Source organism: Callorhinus ursinus, unplaced genomic scaffold, assembly GCF_003265705.2.
Source record: "Callorhinus ursinus isolate GAN/ISIS: 27379988/994484 unplaced genomic scaffold, GSC_fseal_2.0 scaffold10, whole genome shotgun sequence".
Classification (NCBI taxonomy): domain Eukaryota; kingdom Metazoa; phylum Chordata; class Mammalia; order Carnivora; family Otariidae; genus Callorhinus; species Callorhinus ursinus.
The window spans coordinates 27695295-27721542 of record NW_027397072.1 but is presented as its reverse complement, the minus strand read 5'-3'; the positions used below and the strand labels follow the sequence as shown (position 1 = coordinate 27721542).

At 41.8% G+C, this 26248-nt stretch overlaps 1 protein-coding gene across 22 annotated transcripts in view; it reads right to left on the bottom strand.

Annotated features, from left to right (window-relative positions):
- Positions 1-610: 610 nt before the first annotated feature.
- The window catches only part of RASGRP3 (RAS guanyl releasing protein 3), a 108590-nt gene continuing 82952 nt past the window's right edge, over positions 611-26248 (bottom strand). For 19 of the 22 annotated variants that reach the window (XM_073897274.1, XM_073897277.1, XM_073897278.1 and 16 more), the window contains 7 exons: positions 21381-21458; positions 17579-17695; positions 14272-14387; positions 11382-11529; positions 7601-7637; positions 5214-5339; positions 2924-4878 (listed from right to left, as the gene is read on the bottom strand). In XM_073897274.1, the coding sequence (XP_073753375.1) occupies positions 4487-4878; positions 5214-5339; positions 7601-7637; positions 11382-11529; positions 14272-14387; positions 17579-17695; positions 21381-21458 (1014 nt within the window). In that variant the 3' untranslated portion in view covers positions 2924-4486. Of the gene's footprint in view, positions 952-2923; positions 4879-5213; positions 5340-7600; positions 7638-11381; positions 11530-14271; positions 14388-17578; positions 17696-21380; positions 21459-26248 lie in introns of those variants that run through there. The other 3 variants (XM_073897273.1, XM_073897272.1, XM_073897276.1) reach the window with 3 other exon arrangements.

Sequence of the window (26248 nt, the reverse complement as noted above, 5' to 3'; positions counted from 1 at the left end):
TTTTAAGTATGGGTGGCAATTTCTTAGGAAGAGGACAAAAGTTCTCTCTTATAACCAAAACTTTTCATTTTTAACAAAGTTCTTAAAACTATTTTGAGTTTTTAAAGAATTGCTGATTGTTTTTCATTTCACTAAGTGGTTTACTTGTTGGTTTATTTTTCACCTAACTTTTATCCCCTGAAACTTTGATTTTGTAGTCACCATCCAAATTTCTTTTACTGGCAGTCTTAACACGAGTCCTAAGGAAGATGGCTAAACCTAGTCACTAAGACAAGTATATTTAATTTTCCCCCATGGCAATTATCAATACCAGGAGAGTTTCCACAGCTGTGTCATAGCTTCCTTATGATGCAGAATTGGTAAGACTTATGTGAATATAAATGTATGACTTGTTACACATCGTAATAGCAACTGTAGGGTAAGAACAATGTAAACATCTCCTTGTATTAGAAGAACCACCTCATTCCAGGATCTGAAGAGCTTTCTTGTCCCTCAAGAAAACAAGTCCTGGTCCCATCCAAAAAGCACACACACACACAAAAAGACCTCTAAATTGACTCCTCCCCACCCAAAGTTTACAAAATACCGAAATAATATTCTCACAAAAAAGTAGAGTTTAGAGAATGAGTATCAAGTACATGCAGACAAGCTCTCACTTCACTCATATATAAATGGCTCTAGGGAAAGATAGAGAGAAATCTACCAACTACATCACCCAGACTTGGTGACACCTGACTAGGGCCTGGGGAGGAGGAAATAAATAGTTCATAGGGTAAATCCTCTGTCCCACAGTCCAATCAGGGAGACCCCATGGTGTCACCAGGCAGTAAAAGTCCAAGATATCTTTTCAGATAAGTTCCTGAGTTGGAGTGTTCTTCAGAATTTCTCATCTTGCTCCTTCCAAATGCCAACATTATTGCCTCCAGTGTCCTCAGCCTGAAGTCAGCCATCCTGCAATATGAATCAGAATCTGTTGTATAGCTGGGTTGCATTTAACCAAGCAAGAATATTCTTAGAAAGCAGTTTACCAGTGACATTCGAGGGAACATCCCAAATGATCAGTACTTTGTGCACTCAAGATTTAGAGGGAAAGATCGTGTAGTCTACACAGCTTATGAAATCTTAAATCCTACAGAGTCCAACAGGGTTGCTTACATTAATTCCCTAAAAGGTGCTCCACAAGACCCTGGTCTATGAAAAGCTTCTTGTTGAGGTTTCCCTCTTAGAAATCCACAATGTAAATTTGTATAAGGGAAAATTTGTAAGGGAAAACGATATATATATATATATATATATATACATATATATATATACACACACAGAGAGAGAGAGAGAGGGAGAGAGAGAGAGAGATAGGTATATAGAGAAATATGTAGGGAGAGATATACGTAAACATATCAAACTTTATTTACTCCAGCATTTCCTAGCCCCTCTATGATATTTGTTAATTAGATTTAATTTAGTAGAAGATAAGGGAAAACAAAGAAGCATTATAAAGAAAATATACATATTCTCACTGCCAAGAGAGTAATCATGACCTGCCATTGTCCCTGCCATCCAGGGGCTCAATGATCATTGCAGAAATGATATGCATAGTCCCAAAAAATGTTCACACATTTGCATTTTAAAATGAGTATAAATCCTGGAACTCCACCAAAGGAAATACATAGATTATAAACGTAACTGTCTTTTCTGTCGGTCTATCATTTTTACTCATAGGATTCATAGACATCGCCTGATTCTAAATAATACATCTGTAGATCATTTCTCTGAATGCCATCCATTGCCTTGCCTGGCAGAAAAAAATTCTTAAATATGAAAACCCCTTTGTCTACATAATCAACTCTGATGTAATTTTGTCACATTTTTTCCTTTTTACTTTCTTCCCTCAACAAGGGTAAATAGTCTTCATTTGTTACTGATTTGGATGAGGACAATGTATACCATATGCATGATATATACAAACATATTGTCTTCCTTAATTAGCACACATGAAATTGAATACTAGTCAGTGAACCATCTCTATGATTTATGACATGAGAAAATTGAAAGGGTAAGATAATACTTGAATATAAATATTCAATTTTCAAAGAAGAAAATTAAATTTAAAAAATCCAGATTTTTGTCTCTATGTCCTTATTGAAGATCAGGAAATCCTACTCATGTAAGTGATTGTCCTACATCTAACAGGCAGTGAATTTCTCCTAAGCCAGGAGCAAGGTTTAAGTACCCTAAACAGTGCTGGGCAAATAGAAGTGAGCTCATAGCTAGTTTCATGGTTTATTAAGCAAAAGCAAGTACTCCTCTGAATTCAGAGGTGGTCCACAAGGTGAGCACCATCATGAAAGCTCTAGGTAGGCATCCTACGACTCTACCCATAGAAGCTCTTGTTTTTCATGAGATTTTAATTATAGCCACATTGCTCATGGAAACAGCCTCCATAGGCTTAGGTGATAATGGGGTGACTAGCACAATTTCAAAGAATCTTGCACAGTGATTTCTCACTTTTTGGGAGTGTCATAGACCCCGTTGAGTATCTGTTCAATGCTGTGGACCCTTTCTCCAGAAATGAGCATATGTCCATATGTAATTTCACATGAAGTATAATACACTTTCATGAACTCCTTGAGGCCCTTCTTTAGACCCCAGGTGAAGATCCCTTCCCTAGGATATCTTCTTCTGTCATAATATCAGGAACGTTTTCCTTTTTACCTTTATATACCCCCAGCTTGAACTTGCCAGGCCAGTAGAAGAAATGGAAGGGTAGGACTGAAACATTTGTCAAGACAATCAATAAAGAAATGTTAAAAACAAAGTTGGCATGGCAAATCTATAGTAAATTAGCGGGGTTGCCTAGGGCTGGGATGAGGTAGGGGACGTGAGCTGTGACCGCTAACGGGTACATTTGGGAGTGACGTGAATGTTCTTTTTTTTTTTAAGATTTATTTACTTATTTTAGAGAGAGAGAGCACAAGTGGGTGGGGGGAGGAATAGAGAGAGAGAGAGACAAGCAGACTCCACGCTGAGTGTGGAGCCTGAGGTGAGGCTCAATCCCACCACCATGAGATCATGACCCGAGCTCAAATCAAGAGCCGGATGCTCAACTGACTGAGCGGTCCAGGCATCCCCAGGGGATGATGTAAATGTTCTATAACTAGATTGTAGTGATGGTTGTGTATCTACTAAATGTGACTACTAAAAATGTGTGACTACTAAAAACCACTGAATTATATATATACTTTATTTTTTTATTTTAAAGATTTTATTTATTTGTTTGACAGAGAGAGACACAAGCGAGAGAGGGAACACGAGCAGGGGGAGTGGGAGAGGGAGAAGCAGGCTCTCCGCAGAGCAGGGAGCCCGAAGTGGGGCTCGATCCCAGGACCCTGGGATCATGACCGGAGCCGAAGGCAGATGCCCAAGGACTGAGCCACCCAGGTGCCCTATATATACGTTAAATGAGTATGTTTTATAATACATAAATTAGGTCTCAATACAGCTGTTTTCAAAAGTTGGTGTTATAAGAAAGGAAAAAGAAGTGGCTCAGCAGGAGCTTATAATAAACTGCATGAGACTGAAGATAATTTGTGGCCTCCTTATTAATTGTCTTCAATGAGGAAGGAACTAGAGGAATTTTGGTTAAAGGTCATTGGAGTTTTTCTCATCATGGGAAACCAAGGAGACTGTGTGTTTAGGTCTCCTAAAGAGTGGAATGTGGAGGACCACCTAAGAATAAAGAGCACTGGCTTGATCCAATAGGATCTCTGCCTAACCCAATAATTCTGTTTATGAGAACGACTCCATAGAGAGGTGATGGCTGCCCTCCATGGCACAGCTTGAAAGGTTAGGAATACGACACCAATTGCCCCAAATCTTTCTTCTCAATACACTATGGACTGTTGACTAATAAATTTATCTAAGTCTATCTTGAATCAATTTATGTTTTCAGCTTAGTCCAACAAATTCCATATGCTTGGATGATGTGAATGTAATTTTTATGTGGAGCCAAACCCTGGTTTATAGAACCTTGAGGCTCTCATGTCTCTGATTCTCACCACCCGCTTCTCCATGATGCTGTCAAAAGCCACTCTTCTCTCTCTGCAAGTCTTTTGCTTCCACTGCCCATCACTTTCTCTCCCTCACCCCGAGTTTGGGCCCTGATTCTAGCTTGGAAAACTAAACTGACTGGTATAGGGTACCGGCCTATCGGGTACACCCAGTAAGTCATGGATCCTTGGGACATCATTTTAGTACACAGAAATGGCAGCCTCACTAAGCTTTAGAACCCATCTGGTTCCATTTTATACATGACGAAACTGAGGTGCAAAGCGAAGAAATAATTTGCCTGGGATCACATAACTAGCCAACAGCAAGATGAAAAGTAGTATGTATTAATGCCCAACCATTCAGCTCTCACAACTATGAGGCTGTCTCCTGGATTCACTATAATGTTCATCTTGGCCCTTTGAGCCTCCTTCTTGTGCTTTTACTTGTAGTTTGACCCAGAACTGACCTCACCGTCCTGTCTGGTCTCACCCACATCTGCTTCATCCTGGTCAGGCTCGAACTCGGTGCCCTGGTCAACCACATCCACGCCAGCCTGCACCCTGGGCTTCTCGTTTTCCCACTTGGCAAAACCCTTGTCCTTTGCTGCTTTGTCATGGAACTTGGATTTCATTTTGGGGAAGGTGTGGGACCCTGAGTCCCCCCAGCCAGCCTCTGACCATACAGGTTCGGTCTGGGTAGCCTGGCTGGTGGTAGCCCGCTGCAGCCTCACGGAGATCTTGCGAGAAGAGCCTGTAACCAGCGTGATGGCTCTGCTGTCCAGGTCTCGGTGTCCAGCAGTGACGCCAGGGAACTCGAACACCTCATCCTGCACTGGAAGGGGGGAGACTGTTGTGATTATTTGACATCTTGATTGCTTTATAGCAAACCATCAAAGTTGGTGCAAACAACAGGAGTCCAACAGGCAAGGACCTAGAGGGACAGACCAGAGGCAAACCGAAACAGGCTGCAGGTGAGCTGCATAGAAGTGAAACTTGAAAACAGAGAGAAGCAAGTGGGAGTCAAGGGTGTAGCCACAGCAACTCACCCTGAAGTAGGTCTTGGTATCAATGACTCTGAGCAGGTTCAGATCCAGAACCCAAAAGAAGTCCGAGTGTGGGAAGGCAAGCAGAAAGAAATCGAGGTAGAAAAAAAGCAGAGGCTATTACCTGGGGGCAACGAGGGACTTCCAGGCAGCGACCCATGACTACTGCCCAAGGAGGGCGCCCGAGCAAATCTCCTACAGGCCAGAACCAGGAGGTCTTTGCACTGTTTGTGACAATTGGCTCCACAGTCTGAAAAATCCCAAAGTATCACAGACGATTAGTGGGAACCAAGTGCATCTGGTGCTGACTGGGCTTCCAGGGTAGCACCTGAGCTGTCAGCTGTGCCCTCCCCATCCCCTTTCCCGTGTTGACTCAGAGTCTGGCTCAGGCCTGCAGGGTGTGGCCAGGGGCTGGAAAAGGGCCAGTGGGACTTGCTAGCCCTCCTGGGGTTCCTCTCACATTTGTTCAACTACTTCTGCACAATTCATCGAGGTGCTGGGGAGCAAACAAGCAGGGGACAGACCTAGTAAGGAGTTGTCTTTGCCCCAAACTGAATGCAAATTCCATGGGACTGGGATTTTCTCCCAGGCCAAGACAGATTCTCCATCAGTGAGCCAGAATGAGGGAAAGAAACCCCAGCTTCTAGTATCTCCCAGGACCAACAGCTGCCTCTCTTCATTTACAGCGAGGTGTCCCTTCATTCAGTATTCACTCACATTTTTTTAATTCTTCTTCATTCCTCCAAATCTTTTCCAGAACAAGTGATTTTATGTCCTGCTTTCTTTCTTTGCATAGAAACAGAAAACAAGGTGGGCTTATGCCCAGTATCATGTTCCAGATTTGACTTTATGGCTTTGAAACAGCAGTAGACTCTGTGAAATCCCCCATTAGAATGCTTTAGTTAAGAAAGCAGACTATTAATTGCTGCTTGGGGTAGAAACTTTGGCTGCTTTGGAAAAGAGCAACACAATTATTTCCCATAGAGGGTCCTACATTTCTTTTAGAATTACTGAACAGATAGGATCATTTTATTTTTAAAGATTTTATTTATTTGAAAGAGAGAGAGAGTGAGAGAGAGGGAGAACAAGAGCAGGGGGAGGGGGAGGAACAGATTCCTCTACTGAGCAGGGAGCCCAAAGCGGGGCTTGATCCTGACCTGAGCCAAAGGCAGTTGCTTAACCAACTGAGCCACCCAGGAGCCCCAGATAGGATCATTTTAAAGAGCATATTTCTCTCTCACTATCAAACAGGACCTTTCTAATTCTTTCAGATACTTGCTTTTCCCCCAAATGGTCTTATTTCAAATGCTCTTGTAATGACATCATGGAAAGACCAACTTAAAATGAAACGTTCAGTCTATTTTAATTAAGTTTTTCATTGCATTGCCTTTAAGAGAAAATACTGTATACACACAGATGATCCAAGGGCTTAATAGATTTTCATCTCCATAAAAGTGTGTTTATATGTGTGTGTGCATGTGGGTGTGTGTGTGTCTTTTTAGAGGATAAGGGTCAGAAGTGAGAATAGAACTATGGCTAGGTGGTAAGATATGGCGGTGTTTTTGCTGCTTGAAAGTAAAAATCCAATTTACACTCAGACAACTAATACCAGGAACTAAAGGGAAGGTTTTTGAGACTAAAAGGTGGCTCCCATCTAGCTTCAGGGAACTCTGTTCATACAACACGAGGCCCAAGCCTGAAAGATAGCTAGAGAAAAAAAAAAAAAAAGACACCATAAGGGAATAGTATTAATCTGAAGGCATTCTGTGGTGAAGAAGTTTCCTTCTGTAGTTATATCTTTTAAGAGCATTGTCGGATTCTTAAAACCATCAATACAAATAGTCTGCATAAACTATCCAGCAATTTCTTAAATGAAACACCAATGATATATAATGATCATATATGCATAAGTAAACAACACAGCCCTAAGTGCCTATTAATATGCATGTGTGTTGCATTTATCAAGTACATACTTATTTGTTTATAAATTTCAGTGAAATGGAGAACTATATGAAAAATTCATTGAAAGGAACAAAAATAAGTTTTAAGGCTTCTCTTTTTTTATCATCATCTCTGATTTAGTGGAGAAAGGAAAAGCTACCTGTGAGAGCGGAAAAGGCATATATTACGGGAATGTATTACGGGAATGAGTGTGTGTGCTTATTCACATGAAGGACAAGGTTCTTTCATATGGTATTTTAGTTAGGCCTGCCCGGCTCCAGAGTTCCCACCCTAATTGTGTGCTGATGATTCACAAGACATCCTAGAGATGGGGCCACATGTACGTGGCTTGATAAGGATGGTTTGCTTGCTCTCACAACAAACTATAAAATTCCAGTTGGGCCTCTCCAAAACTCTAGGGTTTTTTTTCCCTAGACACATTACCTCTTCAGTTGCCAGTGGCCCAAAGAGCCGAGTTCTCCATGATGCCAAGAGTTTTTGTGGTTTCATCAGAGAAATTTGATTGCTGCCCATGTCATTTTAAAATTTTACCAAATAACATTTATTTACCTTTGCATTTGTATCCTTGCTTGATTATGCCCCAGAGCTGAAACAAAAGACAGAAGGATGTCAGAGAACCTGAATTAAAATCTGGGAAAAAAAAGAAACAAGGCCAGAGAGAAGGAAGTCCTGGGAAGCATGATGGTTGGTGGAGCACAAACAGGATGTAGCTGATCCTGACACCCTTCCTGTCAGATAGAAGTTCACTGCAGCTGGGGTGATAACAGCTTTGCTTCCCTTTCTTTCTGAAAGCCAAATGGGAGCCGGAATGGGAAACTGACGTTGGTACATTTATTGGATTTGGTATAATGCGCTCTCAGCTCAATTTACCAGGGAGACTGTCACTGTTTTTGGAAGCCCCTAGCTCCCTCTGCCTTCTTTTTCATCACTCCAGATGCTCTTGGCGCCCTCTACAGGAAATTAAGCAACCTACAGGGTGCATATCCCACTAAAGCATTTGCATGGCGCTAGGTCCTTTTCTGAGTAGCATTTGTGCCTTGAAAGAATATAGAAAAGGAAAAGATCTATTTGTTCATGTATTCATTCTCTGATTGCTCAGTGTTTGACCTGTGCTAGGGCTCAGGGAGATGCAGAAAACACTCCGATTCTGCCAACCACAGAGGAAGGAGGATGTAGGAAGTGACGAGTGTCTCAGGAGAGATGTGAGGGCCTACAGTTTAAGGAGGGGGTGTTTGCCCAGGTGGCTCAGAGGATCATCCTGCGGGTAGTGTGTTCACCCTCCTGACACACTGTGTTCTTCCCCATGCCTCACACGGGTCCCAGGGACACAGAAACATACAATACTGATGAATTCAGTGGGCTTAGCTCAAGCTGGCAAAACCCCCATTTTTAACCTTTTAGTGGTTAGATTAGGTGACTGATATCTTTGTAATAAAATGATTTTGAGAGAAACAGGGCCGGTGGCCTACTGGGGCTGATGGGGGTGTCATTTACATGTATGATAGGGGAACAATGCCCTGAGTGTGGCATTGTTCATGACCCTCCCTACAAGAAGAATAAAAAGTTGCCAATGTGAAGTGACTTGAGGCATCAGGAAGACTGATCCTTACCCTCTTTCTGACAAGGAAATTCCACCAGTGGAAAGTCATTCCTTTGAGTCTTAAAAGTTAGCGGGTCCTCCAGAGTACACTATTAAGATGTAAATGTGTCCTGGGAAGGAAGGATTATGAAGACAACTAACTGGCTGCAAGGCCTCAGTTACCTAGGATGACCGGAAGAGATGAGGGGCAGTCTATACAGAAAAGGGAAGTGGGGTTGGGGTAATCCCATCATGTCAGAGATACAGGGACCTTCAAGATAACTGAGTTTGCTTTTCTCCCATAAAAGGTGAGTGGAATGATCCAAAGAATTAAATAATCTGCAAGGTCCCACATCTGGGAAACTTTGCAGTGATAAGAAATTGTTTCCTCACAGAGCCCTTGGTGATAGTAATACCCATAGTAATGATAGCTAACATTTATTAACTTTGGTTGTGTGAGAGGCACAGTTTTAAGCTTTTTATGTGTATTCACTCATCCAATGCTATGTATATACAGACTGGGCTCTCGAGAGGTGAAGTCACTTGGCAAGGTCTTGTTGCTAGTGAGCAGGGAAAGAAGGATGTGTCACATGAGGGAAGGACCGGAAGCCACTGTTCCTGGGTGTTTTGTGTGTCAGCAAAAGCCACTGATATAGGACAAGAAAGGATAAGATTTAAGAAGAAGCATTCTAATATCCAGATATGGCACATTATTAGCAAAGCTGCAGGAACTGCTAGAAAAGATAGAGTGAAGCCTGAGTCCTATCAGGAGGGAAACTCAGGGGACTGCCTGCTAATGCTCCTTAATAACTAGGAGATGACACAAGGCAGGAAGGGGCTCTGGGTCAGTGCGCCAGCCACAGACAGGAGACAGTGACATCATGGAGATGGGTGTATAGGAATATTTCCCACAGTCCTTTGATTTGAGACCTCAGGTTGCTTTAGGATTTGGAGGGTCTGTGGTGTAAGGAGCACTGGACTGGGAGTGCTAATTAACTCCCTTTTACAGATAGAAAAACAGAGACTCAAAGATGATCAATAATTTGCTCAGGGACATAGATTTAATAAGGGCAGAACTGAGATTCAAAGTCAGGGTTCCAGACTCAAGTCCAGAGCTTCGTACCTTATCACAGATGCATCAAGAACCTAGCACCAGCAAACCTGCTCTGAGGAGTCAGGAAGGGAAGTGTGGAAGCTCCTGAGAAAGACCACCTTGTTGCTTCTACAGAACCCGTGCCTCCATAGAAGGGAGAGATACCCAGAAGGACTAGAGAGCACAGATAAGACCCTGAGATTTGATAAGAGCCCGCCAACTCTCACACCATACCAAGGCGCAGATGTCTCAACCTGACTTTCGGTGGAGCTACGCCATGGCCTAACAGATTCACTGGGCCCCACTCTGCAGAAAGAGTTGCACATGGCCCTATCCTACTTCAGCATTTTTCAGGTGTAGATACAACCAAGATTTCCCATCAGAGGAAAGAAATATGAAAAAGGAGACATATATGTTGTATGATAAAAGTGGTCAGGTGATGAAATCCCACTGGGGATGAAGCTGACAGAAGAAGAATCTCTCCTTCTCTGGGGTGGGCTGGCCTTGCCCCTTGACCACATCTGCTGCAGTGACCACCTGGGGCCATCTTTGAAGTAACTACTGCCTCTTATTCACCCATTCTCAGGGGGGTAGGCGCTTGAAGACAAACGCCTGTCCTTGGGCCCCTCAAAGCCAGTCCTTCAAGCATGGGATGGGAAAACTGTTATTTTTGCAGTACTATATGATAGCAGCTGTGAGTTCAAATGGGTCGCCAGGGGAACACGATGGCTGAATGAAGCTAACACAACTGAGTTCTGGCCTCTGGACAAAGAAGTAGTGGTCATGTGGGCTGCCGGGCCAGCCTCACCTAGAGGACCACATTTTCATCTTCTACAACCTGGGTAACAAATAGACTTTCAGGGCGCAGGAGTCTTTGTTCAGTATCAGGGCCAACGCTGCCCTTAGTTGCCAGAGAATTATCAAATGTGGGGAACTGAAGTGTAAAATCTTCAGTTTATGCAGTCGTGTAGGTAGAGCATGGGATTTAGAGTCAGAACACCTGCGTTTGAGCCTTGGCTCTGGTAATTATGGGCTGTAGGGTCCCGGGAAACTTATATCCTCTGAACCTCTCTGTCCTGATAGGCAAATGGGGAGAATAAAACATTCGCCTCATGAGCTAGTTATGAGGATTAATTACATTAACGTGTATGGAAGTACTTCATTACTGTCAAGGGCCAAATAAATGTTATTTATTATTATAACTATCTTCCCTCCGAAAAGATTTTTCCTTTTGAGTTATGAATCACTGAGCCATGCCATGATGGATTTCTAGTGACTGACATCACATGAAGCAAGAACTGGGAGGAACTGGCGAAGATAAATAATCCCCTTAATTGCACCTGCTATGAGTATTCGTGATGAATGCCAAGGCTCCTTGGGCCGAACTTTCCTTGGCAGGGATTAACAGACAAAACGCTCTCTTGAGTTAACAAGCCTCACTATCCTTCCCTGTCACCAGTCCTACATTCCTCGAAAGAACATAGTAAAACCTGCAGAGTTTGCTTTTGCTTTTTAACTTAGTTTTTAATTTCAGGGAGTCGTCATATTTTACTTCTGACCTAAAGCAGACAATGGACTCCGTTGGTGTACCGTTTTCCTACCTTCTCAGAATGAGGCACAAATTACACACAAGAGAAAACAAGAGAAAACAGACTTACAAATCCTGCACAGTGTTCGCAGAAGGTTGGCTTGAGATAGGTCATCTCCTGAAAATTATGGACAAATCCCGGTCCCATTTTACAGTGTAACTGGGACTTAGCTCGCAGGAAGTAAGCCATCATTTCATCTTTACTAATAAGGCCATCCCTGTGAAGAGAATCAGAAAAGGGAGGGATCTTTGAAGACCATGTTGCTAAGTTGCTGACACACTGTGATCACCCAACTCCCCAAACCTTTGTGGCCAAAGGCAGGTGGGGAGTGTTTACTTCTCTGTTCTTTCTGAAAGGAGAGGACCTTGAAGGACAGCATTTAGTGCCAAAGGCTCTTAGTAAGGAGAAGATACGTATGTGTATCCTGTGCTCGGTAGCACAGAAAGTATCGTTCATTACCAAATGGTAGTTTCTAGAAGGAAATCTCCTTTCTGGCGCATCCCTAGCAATAGGGTGTGCAAGAATTAGGCTGCTGGAGAAAGGCAAAAAACTGTAATAACTGGGCCCGCCATTCTCAAATTCATTCAGCCTGATGTCATCCATGCTGCTGCCATTGGTAATCTTTCATTCATGTCTTACTGGCTTATAGACCATTTCCTAGAGCGATTCTTCCAGATCTTCTTCACACAGAGTCTCTGGTTGCACCCACCAGCACATATCCAGACTTCTTGTTTATCAAGAAGCTCAAATCTACATGAAGTAGGTGATCTTCATACTGCCTTCTCTCCACATTGGCCTGTGCTGGAGACCACACCCTTCTGTGCCAATTCAGAATTCCTTTGTATCTCATCTGTCCTCTCTTGGGTCCTCCTGTCTCTGAGGAAGTCATGCTCCCATCCCCCACTCTGTAGTCTCCAGGACACAGCTCCTTCCAGGTTCTGCTCAGTCTCTTCACCCGTTCCTTCCTCTGTGTAAAGATATGCTCGCAACTTCCCCGCCTGGAAAATGTCTGTCTTCAACCTTGCTTCCATCCCTGGCACCTGTCTTTTCTCTCTTCCTTTTCTTACTCCCAAAGTTTTCAAAAAGAATAATCATTAGAGGGTTTTTCCCCCCATTTCCTTCAATTACTCTTCCCTCCATATAAACAGGCTTCTAACCCTACCGTTCTGTTGAAACTGTCACAATGATGTCTTCAGTGGCCTTTTCTCACTTTTTTTTAAAGATTTTATTTATTTGACAGAAAAGAGAAAGAGAGAGAGAGAGAGAGAGAGAGAGCACAAGCAGGGGGAGAGGCAGAGGGAGAGGGAGAAGCAGGCTCCCCGTTGAGCAGGGAGCCTGACATGGGGAATGATCCCAGGACCCTGAGATCATGACCTGGGCTGAAGGCAGACATTTAACCGCCTGAGCCACCCAGGCACCCCCTTTGCTCACTACTTGATGTTGTCGACCTCCTGGCTGCATGTGACATGCAGACAGGGTTTTTCCTTTTTGACACTCTCTCTTCCACGTACCCCTGTGATTCCACACAGCCCTGTTTCTCTCCTGCCTCCCATGCTCCTCCTTCTCTGGCTTTCCTGCAGGATCCTTGTCTTCCTTTCATCTGCATGTGGGAGGAAGGGTCCCCAAGCTGCAGTCCTCAGGCCCTAAGCTCATGTTGCTCTCAACTTTCCCAACAGAATTTGCTCTCATGCCTGGGACTTCAGCTTGCACGGCTGGGCTGAAGACCTAGCAATCAATATCTCCAAAACTGTTCTCCTGAATCTTGGTACCGTATCTACAGCTTGCTAGAATCTCCTCCTGGATGTTTTACTCGCCTCTCAAAATCAACATATCTCAGCTTCTTTGACAAAAATCATGTAAGCTATGAATATTTCAAACCTTCATTTTTAGAAAAAAATGTATTTATATATCTTTTCTGGAACAGTGTCAGGTCCATCTAAAGAACCAGCAGGAAAAAGAAACGAAGAATAGGAAGGGATTTTAAGTTCATGTCCTACCTACATGTCACGGACAGAAACAAACTAAGGGAAGTGGGTAGGTAGCAGGTAACTTAAATTTTATTTTGTAAAAGAAGTTTATGTTTCTAATAATTTATTTTAAAAGTATTCTTTGTTCTAGATATACAATGAAGATGAATTAAGGTTTTAAGATGTTATGATAAAATATCAAGGCTTTCCTTGGTGTATTGAATTACTTACAGATTTAATTTTTTAAAAATTCTCACACGAACAAAAATATTAAAGAATTCTAAGGTGATATAATTTGGACATTTCACCAATATAAAATCTAACACCTCGTTACAGATGATTTTTAAACTAGGAACTAATCTCACAGAATTAAAAATTAAGCAGTCAGATTACTAATGCCAGTATTTCTCCACAACATGTATATATTTTATCATTGTTTTCTAATGAGCTGGATCTTAGCAGAAATATATTTTTACTTCATGTATCAAAACAACCTTTGAACTAGCAAAGAGAGAAACACAAAGCGAGGACACTTCTTGGCTCTCTGTAGATATCACCTGCTTTTCTGAAGACTATCAGTAACTTAAAATAATTTTACTTACTTGGTGAGTTTTAGTCTTGCCCTTAAGTCCACTGATGCTGAGGACTGTACCAGCCTAGGTGTAACTATCTTTCTCCCCTACTCTTTTTGATGGAGGCTTGGGGGATTGATGAAATAGCTAAGCAGAGGCAATGTGGGGAATGGAGACTCACGCTCATTTGCAAATGGGCACTCCCACTCAACACTGATGTTGTAGTCTGCCCTGTGATTTCATCCAACCAGTCATGTTTGTGGACACCAAGAAAAAAGTCAGCAGAACATTAGACTTGTCTCATTAACACGCTGGGATTAAAGCTGTCAGGATGTACATTAAGGGTATCCCTGTTCTCCTCTGACACTAATTTTCTGCTTCAGGACAGTTGCATTAAAATATAACAAAATTAAAACTTACTGATCTTTGTCCAGCACACAGAAGGAATCCAAAAAGGGAAAATTGGCAGCTATACTTTCAAAGTCCTCTTGGGAGATGTACCCATCATGGTCATGGTCATAGTTTCTAAACACAGACTGCAAAGGAAAGACAAATATTTATGGAATAAATATTTATGAGTCAGGCTCTGAACTTATTGCGGAAGCAGTGATAACTAGCATATTATTCTATCAAGGAGCTTAGAATCCAGTGGGAGATAATCAAATCAAGAAGCCTTTATGGTATAAGAAGTGCAATGCTGAGGATAAAAACAGGGTGCCATGAGGGGAGGGGAGACAGGAGGGAGATTTTAAAAGGTTTCCTGGAGAAAGTGAGGTCTAAACTGAGACTTCAGTTTTAGTAAGAGTTAAGCTTGGTGAATTCACAAATGCCAATACCACGCCGATAGAAAATGAAGCTTTAAAATGTTAAATTATCCAAAAATTTCAAGTATACTTTTAATATAATTCCAGTCAGAATTCCAGTGAGAATTTGTTTTAAATGAACAAATGGATTCTAAAGTTCAAATAGAAGTGAACATGTTGAGAATAGCCTAAAATTGTTTAAGATGAGAGGTAATGAGGGAGAACGTGTCCTATCAGAAATCAAATAATCTACAAAGCTACATTAATCAAAACAACATGGTACCATAACTTACTACAGGTAGCACAGTCTGGAAATAGATCTATGTATATACAGGATTTAGACTCTCAAAAAGTATGTCTTCAAATCCATAGGGAAATTAAAAATTATCCAATAATTACTGTTGAGGTAATGGCTAATAATCTTACAAAATCAGTTGCCCCTAAACTAAATTCTAGATGCATTAAATATTTTAATGTAAAGCATAAAGATACAGAAATATGAAAGGTAAATAGATAAAAATATTTTTTATGTTTTGTGATCTTTGAGTAGGAAAGGCCTTTCTTACCATGACATCAAAGTCAGCAGCTATAAACGAAAACATTTTATTACATAAAATGCAAAATATCTGAATCAAAAAAGCTCAGCTAACAAATTTAAAGATAAATGACAGAGAAGATTGCTTGCAATATACATGAGAGCAAAGACATAAAAGGAAAACAGGAGATCACCAAAGTAAAAATACAAATGGCCAATATATTCATGGAAAATGCTCAATTCTGCTAATAATTATAGAAATGCAAAGAAAACTTTTTTTAACCTCTCAGATAAGAAAACATTAAGATAATTGGTAATTTCCTAGGGTATGAGAAAATAGGCACTCTCATATTACTTGATGAAGTCAATAGCCATAGTCTTTCTGGAGAACAGTCTGCTTACTCTCTGACCCAGCAGTTCCACTTAGTGGAATCTGTTCTAGGAAAATAGTTGAACAATGTGACCCAGGGGCATACGTGGGTGTGAGTGTGTTTATGGGGGGGGGAATAAAGTCATACAAGATAATTTACAAATTATCAGTGTTTATCCCTAGAGAGCAGAATTCCCACGACCTAAAAGTAAAACTTGGATTCTCTACATTTTATGAAAAGTGTGCATATTTACAGTGATTCTGACTCTCTTTATAATCAGAGAAAAATAAAAGGAGGCTTCCACTGCCCTCTGCTAAATCGGGTTTTCAAAAAGGTTTATTAAGTTCTCCCCAGAAACACATGTATGCAAGAATATAACAAGTCTTTCTCCCTTTTCTGGATGGTTTCTGTCTATTCTATTTTATTCGTATTGCCCTATATAGCAAACTGCTTCAGGAGTGTTTTGGGAGATGACCAAGGTATAAATGAACAAATTACTTAATTAAAAATATGACTGTTTAGCACCCATTGTAAGTTTATCTACAGATAACTGAATTGTGCAAAATCATAAAGCATTACCTTTTTTTGCAAGTCCCATTATCAGTATTTATCTACAATCAAAATTGCTTAAAATTGACCATTGTAGAGTGCCTACTATTTATAGCCTAAAATCCATATTTATGTTGAAAGTACAATCTTTTTGTAGAATAAAATTCAGCATGCAAATTTCATAATAAAACCCAGCCTTTCATTTGACTGAGCCCAAAGTAGGCAATTTATCCAAACTGGGCCAACCTTCCCCCCATGAAATTGGAATTGGAGAGAAAATAAGAGAGATGGCATAAGGGAGGAGAGAGGGAGAGAGAATCATCGTCTTTCGTTTCCTGGTGCCAGACCTTCCTGAGCTGCAATTCTTTCCTGCCTGGATCCCATCCCCCTTCCTTGGCTCCGAGTTGGGTCTGTGACCACAACATCAACACATGGTCTCCACTGGACCTTATGCTTCTCAATGCCGTCCTTCATCCTTTCTGACCTTTCCTTGCTGCCTCACATGCTCCACAGAACGTTTCTTCCAGTGCACTATAGTTCCCTGGATGATCCAAGATGTAGAACATTCTTTCGTTTTCTTTAACCATCCATCCCTGGCAAAATGTTCATTTTATCCCAAAGACACGATCCTATTGCATCATACCCATCCATTAAAACAGATGTTTAATCAGGGGTCATAGTTTTTAGTACCAGGTATGTTTCCATTTTCTGCACATTGGCACTTCTACTCTTCTTTCTTTTTATTATTTTTAAAGATTTTTATTTATTTATTTTGAGAGAGAGAGCACATGATCGGGGTAGGGGGAGAGGTAGAGGAAAAGGGAGAAGCAGACTCCCTGCTGAGCAGGGAGCCCAACTGCAGGGTGGGGTGGAGGGGCTCCATCCCAGGACCCCGGAATCATGACCTGAGCCAAAGGCAGACGCTTAACCAACTGAGCTACCCAGGGGCCCCTCTACTCTTCTTTCTATGTGGAACACTCTGATAGAGACTTTCCCATCATTAAGTGATGTTTCTGACCCAAATGGCATTGTGCTACTGTGTCCCAGACCCCAATATATACAGCAAGAGAAACTGTGCACCTACAGGATCTTTTCCTACCCTCACATAATCAATTTAGTGGGCATTTCATTGTGACCCATGTAGGTTCTCATGAGTAGATTCTAGTCCCCAAACAGTCCCTCAAGTTGCAGGGGCAGTAGTGGAGGCATCAAATGCTACCGAAAGAGTGGGAAGTAGCTGAGGGTATTTGGGCAAATGAGAACAGAATGACAAGAAGGGAAAAGAGGGCCTTTCCGGGATACTCTCCCCCAGAGGCCAATGCCAAGTAGAGCTAAGTGTCTGCTAAATTGCTCCTACCTGCTACAGGGCTGTTTTCATTGACTTCAGCTGATTCTTGGGCAATGACAGAATATTCTGGAAAGAGAAAGGGGCCTTCTAGTGCTCAATTTCCACTCTCTCAACCACTTACCTCAACTAATTTTCTTATGTGCTTGTTGATGACTGTGGGGTCTGGCTTCGGCACCACTCCTGAAGCCCAGTCCAGGGGCACCACGGGCTTGGTGGGCGTCGTAGGGGAGGTAGGCTGCTGACAGAGAAAAGACATTTTTCAACTTTATCTGAGACCCTGAGCAATTAGGGGACACTAAGAAAGACATATACATTCTACATATTAATAGTACTAGTAAAAACTTACATATATGTAGCACTTAAATGTTCTGAAAACAAACATCTTTTGCGAATGGAATCTAATCTGTGACTAAATACACCTGTGGACAGTGCATTTTGCTTAGCAGTAGCCTAGATTCCATTATTTTAAATGGAAAAAAGATAGTGCTCTCCCAGCCCACCCAAAAATTCTATCCAAGTTCCCCAAATATTACTAAAACATCCTTAAACCTATATAATACTCCATACAGATTTTTGTATAATATAAAATATATAAAACACCAGTTGTCTAGGTCTTTAATACTTGGTGTTGGTGAAAAATTAGATGTGTGCAGTAAATGGGACCATGAGAATCATCAAGTTTATGTCCTCAAGCTGCCATCTCTCTCATTATCCTTAATCCCGGGACACCTGGGTGGCTCGGTCGTTAAGCGTCTGCCTTCGGCTCAGGTCATGATCCCGGGGCCCTGGGATTGAGCCCCGTGGGAAGCCTGCTTCTCCCTCTCCCACTCCCCCTGCTTGTGTTCCCTCTCTCACTGTCTCTCTCTCTCCGTCAAATAAATAAATAAAATAAAATAAAAACCTTAATCCCTTCTCACTGTTTGGCTAGTTAGGTCTTTCTAGCCTCTTCAGTGAATTTGCTTTCTCTATATGTTTTTCCATGTTTTTGCAAGACATTTTCACTAAATAATGTGGAGAAGATGGTGATGATAACACATAACATATTCACACAACACAAGGGAAAAACACAATCCTATCAGGAGACCAGCCAAGAGTGCTGTGCACTTTATTCCTCTCCCTGGGACCCTCAAATAATGTAAATATCTTTGCTGGTGCATGCATGCAAACTTGTATTGGCAGGTTTTATTTGATGCTAAATTGGGGATAAACATGTTTGCAAGAGGAACGGAGGAGTAACTGTACTGGATTTAAGCCCCTCACAATGTTGTGAGGTGGGTGAGACAGCAGGACCAAAAACTACCTGCTGCCTGGATATGATCACCAAAACATAGACTCACTCACACACACATCATACACATCATGGCTCTTTCTATCAAGCTTTTCATTTTGTTCATCTGATGAAGGATAAACCCATGATTCCCAAACTATATAACAGGGTGCCCCATCCGTAATACAGCAGTGGACTCATAGGGGTACCCAAAGATATTTCAAACTTCCAAGGGAAATACAGCAGTACTCCATATTTGTCAGACACCATGTGAACTACCAGCTTGAAGTAGTTCACAGTTCCCCCATTAGGTCCCACTACATTTCTTTCAATGCTATCGTCTTTCCAAAGCAAAAAATCAATGTGGAACAAGAAAAAAGGTGGCAGTATTCAATCTGATTCCAAGACTTCAAAAATTGTTCCATGCCCAACAGGCACACACATCCATTAGTAAGTAATTGTGGTTATTTAAGAATGAAATTAAAATATTATTTTTATTTCGACATGTATTATCTCTTCAAGTGGGTTCTACATCGTTAGAACATTAATATATATTAAAAGTTGTTTGGACCTAACTATCCGAAAAATGGAATTGTGAGGTATTTCTTTTGACCTAGAAGTAGTCTGAAAAAACCAAGGCACAAAGTAAAACACAAAGAATTAGTGAGACACAAAGGGTATGCTGTGCAAAGGTTCACGGTGGGATCATGTGAGGTCCACCAGCACCAACTGTAAGCACACTGAGTTACAGGCTCTCAGTACTAGCATCCTTTTTTTTTTTTAAATAAAGATTTTATTTATTTATTTGAGAGATAGAGAGCACGAGAGGGAAGAGGGTCAGAGGGAGAAGCAGACCCCCCTGCTGAGCAGGGAGCCCGATGTGGGACTCGATCCCGGGACTCCGGGATCATGACCTGAGCCGAAGGCAGTCGCTTAACCAACTGAGCCACCCAGGCACCCTTGGTACTAGCATCCTGATGGTACTTGTTCTCTAGCATCAGCATATGTCAAACCAAAGCACAAAACAGGACGACAGATGGAAAGGGATTGGGGAACTGCATTTTCATAGATTCAGAGGATTTTAGCCGTTGGAAGAGGCTTTGAAAGCTTCTGCTTCTATAAAAGATAAAAAAGACTACGTTGGATGGAAATGTCTCCAACGATTGGCAAAAATTTATCCTGAAAATAAACTAAAACAAATCTAAAGAGCACCAATCAGGCAAGTGTGCTAACACGGTCATTCCTACCATGTTCCTGATACAAGGGGTGGCGGGAAAATGAAGGGCAGTGTCCCGAGGGAGAAAAAGCACAGGCATTAAAGACAGACAGGCCTGACCCACCTCTCAGTTCTCCCACATACTGGCTGTGTGCTCCGCGTGAGACGCCTGTCCTCACCAGACTCCATTTCCTTAAGAGTTAATGAGATAATGATGCCCCACCAGATGCCCAACAACCAACCGGTAGCAACTAAGGTGCCTGGTTACTGGAAGAGGGAGGTGCAGGGTGGTGGAAATGCCATGTGTACACGGAACAGCTTGCCACCCTGCAATCAGCTTCTTCACACCAAAGCTAAGGGGTGAGAGAAGAGCTCATGAATTCCATTTTTTCTAATAACTTCGCTTTTGTCTCCAGCTCTTAGGCATGGTAACTTTGCAGAGTCTAGCCCTCATTTGGCCTGTATCTTCCCATATGGGTCTGTTCTTCAGTGTCCCCAGGAGATGGGCCTCTGGGGACTGGTGGTCGTGAACATGCTGATGGAAACACCATACTCGAGATCATAAGAACAGATGCTACCGGGTCAACCGACTCAGACTCAAGTGCGTACTCTCCCAGCACCGCACAGTCATTCTGCCTCTTTCGGGCTGATGCTTCAGAATCAGAATAGAGGGTCACACTTACGGTCCACGTCTCTGGCAACATGCCACAGAATTCAACTGGTAAGGAGGTAAGGCACGAGGTCTTTATCAGAACCCTGATCTCAGGATATGATTCTAAGAAGCCAACATAGACAGTTTTTCCTTCAACATGCAAACCACATCCTCACCGTAAATTTCAAATTTGCCCAGGTATTTTTTGACTAGCACAAAACATATCTAAGATACAGTCCACTCCCTAAAACTAATGACCAGTGTACTTTCAGTAATGCAGTTTCCTCAATCTCAGCACAGAATGTTTCTTTCCTAAGAGTCAGCCGTTAATTGAGACATGATCCAATGTGATACTGAAATTCTGAGCTGAGTCGATCATTAGCAGGGAAATTTGTGAATTATGATCAGGGTCTTCAAAATTTATTAAGCTTAATTTTATGCTAAATGGGATTTTATACTGAAGAGTCTAAATGCTCTTTAACATTAAGATGAGTTCTTCATTTGTTGGGAGGATGCCCTATAGGTACACAAGTTCTCAGATGGGACACAACACATAGATGATAAACAATAAAACAGAGTAATTGGGAATAACGTTCTTCTTTATTAGCCTCTGATATGAAGAAATAATCCTCAAACTGTCAGGGCTCAGCCGTTCCATGGGCAAAATGGAATAATACAGATTTTTAAAATTCTTCAATCTTCAGATCACAAAGCACCACTGTAACAGGCACGATAAATGACAAACAATGGTGTTTGGCACTGATCCTTAGAGAGAAAACATCACCTACCGATTTAGAATTTCTAGGCTCCAGCACCAGTGACAGTTTGTAAATATCGTCTTCTGTGTGGTAGAGGTCCAGAGAAAGCTACAACAAATTAGAAGGGATAAAAGATGATGTTGGATCACATTTACTTATTTATTTACATGGCTGAAATATTTTTCAAACTCAATGTGTTAGCTCAATGTCTAATAATTTGAGAGAATGAAGAGAATTAAAAAGATAATATGTAGAGGTAGAACGTGAACTTTTTAAAAGAAACAGGGAAACCTAGTATGGCCATCAGCATCCTATGAGTTACATCAGATGTATTTACATCAATAAAAGGCAACACTCTCAACGAGGTAGGGATTTTGTTCAGGGGTGGTGTATATAGCAGAGGGAGAGGTTCTGGAGTCCGAAGGGCCTGAGTTCAAGAGCTGAGCCTGCCACTGCTTAGCCCTGTCACCCTGAGCCAGTTACATCTTCTCTGACACTCAGTTTCCACATTGGTAAAGTGGAAATTATCATAAAAGTCCCTACTGAATTGCATTTTGATTAGGATCAAATGGAATACTTCATGTGAAGTGCTATACAGGGGCCCTGGTACACACTGAAATATCAAGAAAGGTTATTTGGTCTTGCAGCTGTTACTACTGATATTATTATGTGTGTGGGGGGGGTCACTGAAGACAGAAATGATCAAGACGGAATCAGAGAGGAATTTGTGAACTAGGTCCTAGCTGGGAGGACTTGGGCAAAGAAAGAAGGAAAGATCAGGAAGGACACCAACTTAGACCAAGATTGAAGAGTATGGATAAAATCAGTAAAACCTAAAATGCATGGTCCCATTCACTTAAAATAGAAGTCATGAGACTACAAATAAGCCTGGATGAGTCCCACCCACACTCTTCAATGTTAAAATACCTGATGAATCACATCATTTCATCAGAAGTGAATGTAACCAGGTGCCCTGTCCTTTCTTTGACCACTTAGGCATAAAACATTTAACATACTTGGTCTAAAAATAACGACTTAATGTGTATGGGTGTGGAGTGAGGGAGAAGAGCAAGAAGGAGGAAGTGGGAGAAAACTTAGAGGCAAAGGACATCTTCCAAGGATTTATCTTTTTGTTCTCATTTAAGAAAAAGTTGGTATTAAAAGATGTCATTTTTGAATTAATCATTCATCCATTCAGCAAAGATTTATTGGTCATCTAATATGTGCTGAGGACCATTCTAGTCACTATTCTATCTACTAAATACATTTAAATTAAGGATTTCATACATTGGGTCATATATTGCTTTACCTAGCCTTTGCCACCTAGAGATTTTTTTCTAAACATAATAAAATTGACTATTATAAAATTGCCCCAGCATCATTTCAGATCTTGAAAATCCTGCTCACAAAGAATGGACACTGTATCCACCTTCCCCTAAACAGCAGTCACTCCTACCTCCAGGGGCTCCACCTTTATGCAGGAGAGGAACCATCCCTATATCACAAACCAATGCCTCTAAGGGCCAGCCCATTATATAAAAGAATGAAATGGGATGCATGAAAGAAATCTTTTGATAGAAACATTGGTATAACAATGTCTTCTTTGCAAAAAACATCTTTGCAGATGTAATTACCTTGGGGCCCTGCTCTCTGAGCTCAACAATAAAAAAAATTTGTGATAAGTGGAATCTGACATGGATCTCTGGGTTAGGGAAGCAATAGGGAGAGTTGTGGTCCCTGGTGAATGGGAGACAACCACTGCTCAGCCAAGGCAATTTGTCGTCAGCCTGACAAGTGCCATATCTTCTCTTTTGTCAAAAGAAGCCGGAAATCTGGAGTTTTATATGAAATATCTCCATTATTAAATACTGGCAACTAATTAAAAAACTTTATGATTCCATGTGGGCCAAATAAAACCCATCTGCCATGGACAGTTGCCTGCCATTTTGTAAATTCCACAATGGAAAACTCTACGGGCTTCTAAGCCTCAAGAAAGCAGGCAGCGCATCCGTCTTTTCTGCCTCTGTAATCCCAGCCACAGCCTGCTGCCTTGCACTGTGAATGCTACATAAACAGGAAGAAAATCAAGTAACAATTCCTTGTTATCAGGAGTTATTCTAGATTTTGATGAGCATGTTCCTGTCCTCCTCATTAGGCCTCTAGTGACTGGCACTGGCATCTGCTGGAGAAGGGATGACAAGCATGCTAGAACATCTGACCAGAAATCCCAATAACCACATACTATGTAGGGAAGATGCTCTTTCAAAAGACACAGAACATCCTTGAGTATTTTCATATATCACATGGACAGATATCGGGTGCTATGACGGAAATATCTTCTCCAAATGTTTGCTCTCTGTTAGCGCTGTTGTGAACCTGGGCAAGTCATTAACCTTCTTGGGTCTCAGTCTCCCAGTCTATAAAATGGGGCATAAATAATAGGTCCCTCCTTGAACTGCTGTGAAGATTAAATGAGCTAATGTGTAACCAGCGGGGTTTGTTTAGTGGGCCATAGAGATGGGCACTACAGGATTTGGCTCCCAAATACCACTGCATGCATCAATGAAAGCAAAGCTGCCCCTGAGTTACTCCTGCCAGCTCTTTGCTTTCCCAGCCACAATCTTACCTAGGTGCACTCTCTCATCTCCTCTGGGTTTTATGGCCCTGCGTAGAGTAACCTGTTGTACTTCCTATACACCTCTATTTTATAATTATAGGCAGCTTGTCAATGGAATTTCAGGAATGCTTGCTTGTGTCTCACATATCTTGAATCTGACTGTTTTTGAAAAATGTCCTGAGTCACTGTTTCAGTTTGCTGCATTTACATCCAAGCCTATCAGCAAAGATGCTTGTAGATTTACTCTGTACATTCAGACCACATTGCCTTGACTGGAGAATTGTAAAATAAAACACACTTGGTCATCAAACTAACGCCATTCACCATTTTTGCAATTCTTCCTCTTCTTTTTTTTTTTTTGAAACTGTAAAAATACAAGGGGCTTTCCAGTTATTTGCATATACTCAGAATGGTAAAAGTAACTGATAGATCTGAAAATACTATGAAAAGAATCAGATGATTTCATATACCATGAAGCAAGAAGCATCAGCTTTTAAAACTTCTGGTTCCAGGACTGGGATGGATCACAAGGGAAAATGCCTTCTCTAGATCTTCCCTGAAAAGGGGAACAATCCAAATCCCAACAGTTTAGTGCTGGGGTCCTCCTTCCTTCACGTGCCCAGTGCTATTCAGGGGGTAAGTTTACAATGATAAAAATGACATCAGAGTCCCTGACTCATAGATTTGGTTCTATAATTAACTCCTTCTTTAGATACCCATGAAGAGGGATAGAGAGATTATTTAATTTTTACAGATGCAAAATAAAATAAATGTCAGCAATGTTCCTATATTATGGAGTAAATGTCCATCATTGGGGGAGGAGGGAGTGCCCCCACCCCTCCACAGTGGGATTCAGAAGTTGCCCATTTGCAAGCCTTTTGATCTTTAGAAATCTGTTTCTGCCTTTGTAAAACACAAAGGGGCAGGGGTGAATTTACAGGCTCTGGCCTGCAGAGGCTAGCTCTGGGAGTGTCTGTGAGAACCAAGTAAAAGTACAGGGAAGTGCTGTGAAAAGGCAACCAATTACTATGGAAAGTTCAAACACTGCTACGCAGCTCAGGGCATGGAGCAGACATTCAGTAGTTGTGGATTCATTTAAGAGTTCTTATTTTCTATCTCCCAGGGCTCTCAATTGTGAATTGGCTTCCTCACCTGGGGCCATGTTTAGAAGCAAACAATCACTTTGGGCAAAAACCTGACCTAGAGTCTTGAGGCAAAAGAATGGTCCCTTCGTATGCCTTCACATGCATTTGGGCAGCTTCTGTCAATCAAATGGTTCTAATCCCAGCACATATGTGCTTCATGAAATGCCCTCTGGGCTCTAGTGAACACTTGATGGGAATCTCCTCTATCTGCGTTGAAGAGATTCATCTGCCTGCGGCCAGGAAGAATGAACGTATATTCCCATGCCCTGAACCTTCTGCTTGGTTGTGGGGAGGAAGGGGGGATGTTGGCTGTAAACAGAAACTGGCTTGCGGATTGATGCTCATATGTGGGGCTGTGCTATCCTGAGGAGCCACTGGGCTGGAACCACAGAATCAGACTGACACGAACTTCCTTATTCTCAAGGTTCCACCAGTCCTTATATTTAGAATCACAGAAGTTTAGAGCTGGAAGAGATCTCACAAATGATCACAAAACCCTTTATGAAAAGTCCAGAGTCAAGTCCAGTTAGCAAGGAGACAAAACTAAGTAACTGCATACACTGAACTAAAAGCTAGATCTCCCACCTAGGATTCGGGCCACTGCAGTACACTAGGTAACATTGCTCTTCCTAAATATGGTGTTTGGTGGCTTCTACATTCTCCTTTAATATGAGAGAGAGAGAGAGAGAGAGACTGAGTTGGCATCCTCTTTTTTTCTTTCCTTCCCAGCAAAAACAAAAACAAAAAAAATTCTTAATCTTTATTTCTAGAGTTCAAATTTTCCATTGGCACCCAAAAAATTTCATTCAAAATCCTTTGATACCTTCTAAATACCTGTCATTACGGTGCTTGCTGCATTCATGACTCAAAATCCATTCCCCTCCTCCATCCCTATCTTTTGTGTGGATGAGAAAATGCCTGAGCGTGGGCACCTGCTCTGTGACGCTCTCCTCCACGTGGTACGGGCAGCCTGGACACAGACGTGGGGAACTCAGGCCGCTCTGCAGACATCACCTGGGCCTGTGGGTTTGCAGTCTGATGGGGGCTGCAACTCATCACTTATTCATGGAAACAGATTTACATGGCAAATGATTAATAAATGCAGGTGCCTGGTTTATTGTGAGGGGTTTTTTTTT